Source organism: Myotis davidii, unplaced genomic scaffold (assembly GCF_000327345.1).
Source record: "Myotis davidii unplaced genomic scaffold, ASM32734v1 scaffold71, whole genome shotgun sequence".
NCBI lineage: Eukaryota > Metazoa > Chordata > Mammalia > Chiroptera > Vespertilionidae > Myotis > Myotis davidii.
In genome coordinates this window covers 622,878-631,642 of record NW_006283588.1, presented here as the reverse complement: position 1 = coordinate 631,642, position 8,765 = coordinate 622,878, and the positions used below count along the sequence as shown (strand labels likewise).

Below are 8,765 nucleotides of genomic sequence, written 5' to 3'. Positions count from 1 at the left end.
TCAGGCTGGCCAAGCCCCCGGGCAATGGAAGCTACCAGCCTCTCCTTTTCTTTTCTTTTTTTTATTCTGAGATTTATTTACCTTCTATAATTGAAACTTTGTTGCCTCCAGTGGAGCTCAGAGCCGGCCACGGCAGGCGGGAAGCTGGCTCCCTCCATCACTGGAGCAACCAAGCCTCCTGCTCGCTCCAGCTCTGTGGCTGCCGGCTGCCATCTTGGTTGGGTTAATTTGCATACAGTAGCTCTGATTGGCTGGGGGCGTGGCTTAAGGTGTAGCAAAGGTATGGGCAATTTGCATGTTTGTCTTTTATTAGATTAGATTTGTACTGGGCATTTGCTTTGCGCAAAGTTCTGTGCGTACACTCTGACCTGGTCCCTTCTCCTGTGCAGTGTTTAGTTCAGTTACAGAGAAGTGATGTATTCCTGTCCATGTTATATAGTGTAGGGTGTGGTAACTGTCTTTTATATGGTTCTTGGGAGACAGAAAAATAATTAGAAAGACTTCATAAAAAAGGCAAAATTGGAGCCAGACCATAAAGGATAGATGGGCTTTTCACAGGCAAGAGTATAAGAGATAGCTTCTAGCAGTTGGAACAATGACACCAAATGCATGAGGGGCGGTTTCTCAGAGTCTGAAGGGAGTGGTAAAATGTCCCCTTTATACATACAGGGGGTCATCTGGGAAAAGCAACCTCTTGACGAGGGTCTGAATATAGTAAGGTGACGGGGAAAGGAGAATCTGAAAGAAAAAATTTGCTGTAAACTCTGCTACTGAAATAGGGAACAAAAAAGGGTGTATGTGTAGTTTTTGCTTTTTAAAAATAAGGCAAATGCACCATTTTCTTTATTCCTTACCTTATTTTTGTTTTTCAGTCAAAATGCTAGTTTCAGGTACCCATGAGCTGCCAGAGGGAGATTGGCCCTCTGTGTGGGAGATGCAGGGGCAGGGCTGACAGCTGCTAAAGGATCTGTGATCAGAGCAAGACACGGTCCTTACATAGGGTGTGGCTCAAGCTGCCACCATACAGCTTTATGCTCTTGAGCGAAGCCTCAGACAGGTGGCCTGTTTAGCATCATCCATTGTAAGGTTCCCCTCACTAATTCGGTTAATTCAGATAGACTGTATAAATATGTAATAAGGGCTTGACTGTATCAGCTAAATTGTTTTGCCTGTTTTATACTGTAGGAAAAAAGAATTGGAATGTAAAATAATATTGTCTTTTAGTATCTAGCAGATAGGAGGTACTGTGTCACACAGCTGTTGGAAGAATTGATAGTGAAGTATCTGCCTGATGAGCTGTCTGAGAGAAAAAAAATATATGATGAAGAAACTGCTGAACTCTCACAGTAAGTTTCTTCTCATAAAAACACAATCAAATTACAAACTACTAGCCTTGGAAATAGGAGAAGCCTTCTCGTGGCAAGCTGGATCCCGCCTCTAGTTCAACCCATATAGTCAAAGGCATATTTCACACAATACTGGTCAGCTTCCCCTGTCTTAAACAGGATTTTTTAAAAGTTCATTTGGTAACTTCCAGATGTTCTACTGGGAATTACTGACTCATTTAAGCAGCATTTTAGGTGGTGGTGGTGGGGGGTTTCTTACAGTGACATCAGGCAGTGGAATCTGGAATGGAGAGGTGGAGCTAGTAACAGTGGTTGCTGGGAACAACAACCCTCAGGTATCAAGGCAATGTAGGAGGAAGGCAGGAGACAAGTGGCCAGGATTGGCAGGGGTTTTAGCCAATTAGAGGTTTGGCAGGTGGGGCGTTGAGTCTTGAAATTGGAAAAGGATAGGGAGGTGACTTAAGGGCCAGATTCTCAATTAATGAAAATATTGACTTGAGGCAGAATTGAGTCAGTAACAGGAAAGCGAAAGCCATGGGGTAGCTTTGGGATCTGGTGGGAGAGACCATTATTGAGGACTTCATGGCCGACTGGGTCTGGGAGGCTGGTCCTAGTCTTGTTGCTCTTAACCTTTATTTCTTGTACTTTTCTTCACCTACGTCTTTCCCTCTTTGACCAGTCATTGGAGTCTCTACATTTCTTTCATAGGTTTTTAATTTCTTAACTCTTTTCCTTTCATTTTCTTCTTTTAAAATTCTGTCTTTTAAAGAAAAAAATATATATTTATTGATTTCAGAGAGGAAGGGAGCGGAAGAGAAAGATAGAAACATCAATGATGAGAGAGTCATTGATCTGCTGCCTCCTACACATGCCCTAATGGGGATCAAGCCTGCAACCCAGGCTTGTGTCCTTGACTGGAATCAAACCTGGGACCCTTCAGTCCACAGGCTGACGTTCTATTCACTGAGCTAAACCAGCCAGGGCATGGACTCCTCTTTTTTTAGTATGTGCCCTCCACATGTCTTCACTGGGCCCATGGCCGTCAATAAGAGACTTCCTATCTTTATGGAAATTGGTATGATTTGTCTTCTCGTGGAACTGATATTTTATTGTGTGGTTCTATGGTAGAAAATATTCTGAAGTGCAGATTATGAAGCTTTTTGATCAACACTGCAAGAAGCTGCCTATAGGAAAGCTGCAGATATACTTTAAAATCTTAAAACGGTGCCACACCCGACCCCCCGCAGAGCAGTGCCATTGGCGAATGACCAGCAGTAGTAACAGGAGGGGAGCTGAGGTGAGGGAGGGAAGTTGAGGGCACCTGCTGCTCACTGATGAGGCTGTTGTCCTTGAGGAACGGGTCCTCCTCTGGACTTACAAGTTTTGTGATTAATAGGTCTATTGGGTTTTTTCCAAGTTAGGAGGTTCATAAGGAGAGTGTACAATGATGGTAAAACACAGTTTTAAAAGTAGAGTAACTAGCACTTGTACATTAACCCCTTCCCCGGCAGAAACGTGTATACTCGTTTTCACAAAATGTTCTTTTTCAGTCGTCGACGAGTATACTAAGAAAATATGGTAAAAAAATATGGTTTATAGGAAGACGAGTTACAAACTGTTTTCATAACCAGCATCAAAAATACTATATAGAACCAAAATAAAAAAATTAGTCTGAAAAAGAAACGTTTTTAACAAAAAAATTGTTGGGGAAGGGGTTAAACATGTTCTTATTAAATATTAATTTTTGTAACATGATCTTTTTGAAGAAAAATTAGAAAATATAAGTGAGCAAGGGGAAAAAAGCCATAGTGGGCAACCCAAAGGGAGCTTCCTTTGGCATTTTGGCATATATCCTTTTATGTTTTAATATACATAGATACATTTTAAACATAGACGGGGTCATTTTATTCATATAATTCCATAACCTCTTTTCTCATTTAAATGTATACCATGTGATGGCTGTGTCATGATTTATTTTATTATCTTTTTGCTCCTAAGTTGTGGCTGCTGTACAGAGTGCTACACTGAACATGCTCAGTACTTGTGGGGAAAAGTGAGCCTGTTGGTTCAAAGGATGTGGACATTTTAAAAAGCTTTTGATGTGTATTGATTGCCACATGCTCTTTCAGCGTGGCTGGCCTGTTCCAGTCTGCCCCCTGCACTGCCAGCTTCCCCAGTCCTGTCAAAGCTGGGTGCTGCCTGCATCCTCTCATTTTCTGCAAATCTGGCAATGGAAAATGTATCTTTTTAATTACCTGGAAAAATGTTTTTGAATTACCTATTTTGATAGTTTGAAAATATTTTTAATGCCTAAGAATTTTTAATGATTTGCATTTTGTCTTTTCTGGGAATTCTTTTTTTCTTACTGTTATCTAAGAGTGACTAAGAGTGTTTTACGGAGAAAAGATATTAACTCTGTCATGTTACAGATATTTTAGACAGATTTTAAATAGAGCATAGAATTCTCGTCCATTACTTTTTGATTCATAAAGAAACTTAGCTCTATGTGATAACCTGGCAGCTCGAATGCAGGTTGACTTGCTTGACTTGTGTGCATAAGAGGATCACAAATATTGTTTTAGTGCTAACGTATCCACGTGAGTGTACTGATTCTTGTTCTTGCCAAGAATGAAAGTTACATTTTTTGGGTCTGCTTTCTTTTTTTTTGATATGAATTTATTACTGTTGCAAGCTTTACTCATGTTGGTTATAAATTCTGACATGTAGTAATGACTCTCTTCTCTTCTTCAGCTTGACCAAGAATGTCCCCATATTTGTTTGCACTATAGCCTACCCCACTGTGCCTTGCCCTCTTCATGTATTTGAGCCAAGATATAGATTGATGATTCGAAGAAGCATACAGACTGGAACGAAACAGTTTGGGATGTGTGTCAGTGACAAGCAGAATGGGTATGCTTTTTGTGTTCTTTTAAATATTTGTATTTACCTTGGAACTTTCCTTGAATATTGTTGAGAACGTGCGTGCTTGTCGCTTGAACTTTGATGTTAATTAGAATTTTTCTTTTAGTTTTGCAGATTATGGTTGTATGTTACAAATTAGGAATGTACATTTCTTACCCGATGGAAGGTCTGTGGTGGATACTGTTGGAGGAAAGCGGTTTAAGGTTTTAAAAAGAGGAATGAAAGATGGATATTGCACTGCAGACATTGAATATTTGGAAGATGTTAAGGTATTACACAGAGTTGTTTTCCAGCACACCTTGCTGTACTCTGTCCTGGGCATGGTACAGGCATCCGGGCAGATAAAACAGTTCTACCTCTCAGAGACCCTCACCAATACTTATTTAAATTAGTTTTGACTTACCTTTTTCTTACCTTGTTCTTAATCATTGTGAGTTGCCAGAAGAGAACCTGGGAGACCAGACCTAGACACACTTTGTTTCTCCAGGCTCAGCAGCCAGCACAGCACCCAGAATGTGTGTGTGTGTGTGTGTGTGTGTGTGTGTGTGTGTGTGTGTGTGTGTGTGTGTGTGAATTGGCAAGGCAGGCACTTAACAGGGTTGAATGTTGACCTTTTTTAAGTGTACAGTTTAGTGGCATTAAATGTATTCTCGTTGTTGTGCAAAAGTAGATGCCTTTTAAACTTGTTTTGTGTTTCATTTCACATCTCTAAAAATTAAAAAGCGTGTTTGTTTGTTTTTTGTCTCTTTTGTGCTGTAGACTCACCTTTTATAGCTCAGAATGTTTTTAGAGTTCTTTTGTTGTTTTTCTCTTGAGTCATCCTTGAGTGTGAAAGGCTGAGTCAAGCCTGGTATTTGCTGAGATGTGTTCATGTGTATGGTCTAGAGCGCTCCCTGACAGGCAGTGAGTGGGAGAGAAGTGTGCATTAAGGCAGGCAGTGTGAGGTGGGTGAGTTAATGCTCCATCTTCCACCTGCATTCGTGAGACCACTCGGTCGCAGGCTGCAAGACTGAGCATTCAGTTGGTGCTGCCATGATCCAGCAGTCTGCAGGGTGTCCGGAGGGATGATGGAGGTGACCACAGCCTTGGGCCTTTACGCAGGAGACGTTCACCACTGCATAAATTATTCTCTACCTTTTTATATGCTAAGTGATTTTCTAAAATTTTTTGTTTGTTTTTTGACCCCGTTCTCTGGTGGAAAATCCTGTTCCGCTTTCTATCCCTGTCATCTGCACCTTAGTTCCCTTCCCTGTCTTTCCTTTTATTGTAGTAGCTGAACTCCTGCTCTTTTCATTCGCTGTTTTCAAAAACCACTGATCCATAAAGACAAAGAACTCCCTCACAATCTTACCCCTCCTCCTGATTGGGGCTTTAGGAGGGTCCCATAGTACTGTATTATGTGAGGCAGAAATATTTGGTATGTGTTGTATAAGAATAATACTCATGATCCAGCACTGAAATAGGTAGTCCCTATTTTTCGATTTTTTCGCACGTCTGTGGGGTTGGTGATGTTAGACACAGAGGTCTTACTAACTGTTGTATTTCTAGGTGGAGAATGAAGATGAGTTAGAGAGCCTCAGGCAGCTTCATAATTTGGTCTACTCTCAAGCCTGCAGCTGGTTTCAGAATTTAAGAGACAGATTTCGAAGTCAAATTCTTCAGCACTTTGGCTCAATGCCCAGGAGGGAGGAAAACCTTCAGGTAAGATGGCTTTGATGTTGTGTCCAAAAGTCTCACTTTTTAAAATTAACCCAAGCGAGTAGAGGTTTTTTTTGTTTTGTTTTTTAATATATTTTATTGATTTTTTTACAGAGAGGAAGGGAGAGAGATAGAGAGTTAGAAACATCGAAGAGAGAGAAACATCGACCAGCCGCCTCCCGCACACTCCCCACCGGGGACGTGCCCGCAACCAAGGTACATGCCCCTGACCGGAATTGAACCTGGGACCTCCCAGTCCGCAGGCCGATGTTCTATCCACTGAGCCAAACCGGTTTCGGCAAGCGAGTAGATTTTTAAGGTTTTGCTGTTGTTGTCCTTTTTACGTCGCATCTCCTTTGTCCCCATCTTTGGAATCGTGCCTGTATTCCCTAGCACAGTGGTACCTGCTGCATTTGATGTGGGAGGGGTGTGTAGGTGTGGCTGCAATGCCCGTAGGAGTGAGGGCCAGGAAAGGTCGAACCTTAACTGAGGGGCCCTTTTCAGAAGGAGAAATAAGACATCCAAAATGGGACGTGGTACCATCGGGTAAGGTGTGACAACTGTACCTCAAGCCAGTCAGCCGTCGTTCTGGGACAGTTGAGAGATGTAGTGTATCATTTTCTGTACTTTGAAATTTTTTTTTCTCACCACCTTTTATTCCCAACTTTCAGCCTGGCAATTAAATTCATTTCTGTCTCTTCATGTTTAATGCTGCTCTCCTTGGAAACTGCTGTCCTTATGGTCTAGCTCAGGTACTTAGGGTTTGCTTTTAAGCTTAATCTAATTAATGTGTAGCAGGCACTCTGGGCAAGCGATCTGTGCAGCAGGTACTGTGAGAGGCAAGAAAGGAGGGTCCCCAGCCTGGGAAGTCTGAGCTTAGATGCATCAAAGCACTGACTTTTAGGCACAAGCGTTTTGAATTGCATAGAAGAAAATGTTTGTGGTCAGAAGGTGATAGATTTCGTAAAGAAATGACTATAAATAAATACGAAGATGGAGAGAGAACAGATCCCGCTGTGACGCAGACTGCCTCTCAGGTCAGTGCTCAGAGGTCAGTGCAAGTCTGTCTGAATCCCAGCTGAGTCCTTCACCTGAACTCGAAATTTCAGCATTAGACCATCTTGTAATTGAGCACTTACTCTGTGTCTAGCATGTTTGTTTTATCCTGTCTACCTAAATCTGATTAAATTTCATAGAAAAGCTTTTGATAAGCACAAAATTAATAAATTTTAAGTGTTAACAGACCCAACTTGTAGAAAAATTCAGCATTGCTTTCCCGTGGCCTTTACCACCCTCCCCCATTATTACCCTATCCTCCGCCTTTGCCGTCTGTTAGTCTGTATGAGGCAGGATTCAGTGAGGAAAAGAAGAGCCCGTCAGCCTGCTCCTGGAATGAAGGGTTTCTTTAGGATGTAGATCTAACGCCCCAGCTTGGAGAAGTTCGGGGACATCGTCAGTGCTCAGAGAATCTGCCACCCCAGCCCTGGGCCTGCCCCGGTGTTGCTCAGTGTCAGCTGTAGCCGCGGAGCAGGTGGTTTTCAGGAGTTCTCTGGAAGCTTCTGTAAATCTCACATCTACCCACACTTGGCAACAATCTCCAGAGGGTAGTAGCTTCCTCTTTTCCAACTTACACATCTCACACAGGAGTGCCTCTCATTGGCCAGTCTAACCTGGAACCATATGGGGAAGGGGGTTCTGGGGAATGTAGTTTTCTGATGTCTCTGATATGCAGAAGGAGGTGGTCGTGGTGCTGAGTAGAGCACAGACAATACATAAATATAGAAATCTAGTTTGAGTCTAAGAGTGCATTAAAACCAACACTGATATAGCTCCTTTTATCATTCTGAACTTTCAGGTCCAATAAGAAGCAGTTCAGTTGTAGTAAAGGTGGCTTAACAATTCTTTTGCATAAGTTCCTGTTTTTTCAATGGCCAGTAGTCAGCCCTTATAACATCAGGGGGACTTCTAGCTTTCCCAGGAGTCCATAATTCTTTGAAGATATTTCAGAATACTAAGTAACTTTTAAAAAAGTGTTTTAGCCCTAGCGGTTTGGCTCAGTGGATAGAGTGTTGGCCTGTGGGCTGAAGGGTCCCGGGTTCAATTCTAGTCAAGGGCACAGGCCTGAGTTGCGGGCTCCATCCCCAGTAGGGGGCGTGCAAGAGCCGGCCGATCAATGATTCTCTCCCATCATTGATGTTTCAATCTCTCTCTCTTCCTTCCTCTCTGAAATCAATAAAAACATACTTTTTAAAAAAGTTTTAAATATGCATGTTAAGAAAGCATTTCTCAAGTAGGGACAGTTTTGCCCCCGTGGGACATCCTATCTAATAAAAGAGAAACATGGTAATTGGCGTACGACCACTACCCTTCCCATTGGCTAATCAGGGAGATATGCAAATTAACTGCCAGCCAAGATGGCGGCTGACAGCCAGGCAGCTTGAAACTAACATGAGGCTTGCTTGCTTCAGTGATGGAGGAAACAAACGTTCCCGCCTGCCGCTGCAGGCCTCTGAGCTGCAACTCTAAGCAACTATGTAACACATATAGAAGCTAAACAAAACCCCAGAAACCTGCTTTAGTCCCGGGCTTCAGCCAGCAGGATAGCAACATTGTAAGCAAAGGCCAGAAACTTACTTTCAGCAGCGGAGGCCTAAGAGCTGGAGCCAAGCCTCAAGCTAAAGCTGGCCCAGAATAAAAAAAAAAAAAAGGAAAAAAGGAGCGGTTGGGAGCTTCAGTCACCCCCAGCCTGAAAACAGCCCTCAGCCCCTCACCCAGACTGGCCAGGCACCCCAGTGGGGG

At 42.7% G+C, this 8,765-nt stretch overlaps 1 protein-coding gene across 2 annotated transcripts in view; it reads left to right on the top strand.

Moving 5' to 3' along the window:
* LONRF1 (LON peptidase N-terminal domain and ring finger 1) overlaps positions 1 to 8,765 on the top strand; it is a 36,636-nt gene that overhangs the window by 25,561 nt on the left and 2,310 nt on the right. The window contains exons 8-11 of one of the 2 annotated variants that reach the window (XM_015565184.1): positions 1,225 to 1,346; positions 4,098 to 4,256; positions 4,375 to 4,537; positions 5,817 to 5,969. In XM_015565184.1, the coding sequence (XP_015420670.1) occupies positions 1,225 to 1,346; positions 4,098 to 4,256; positions 4,375 to 4,537; positions 5,817 to 5,969 (597 nt within the window). The remainder of the gene's footprint in view (positions 1 to 1,224; positions 1,347 to 4,097; positions 4,257 to 4,374; positions 4,538 to 5,816; positions 5,970 to 8,765) is intronic. The other variant, XM_015565190.1, reaches the window with a different exon arrangement.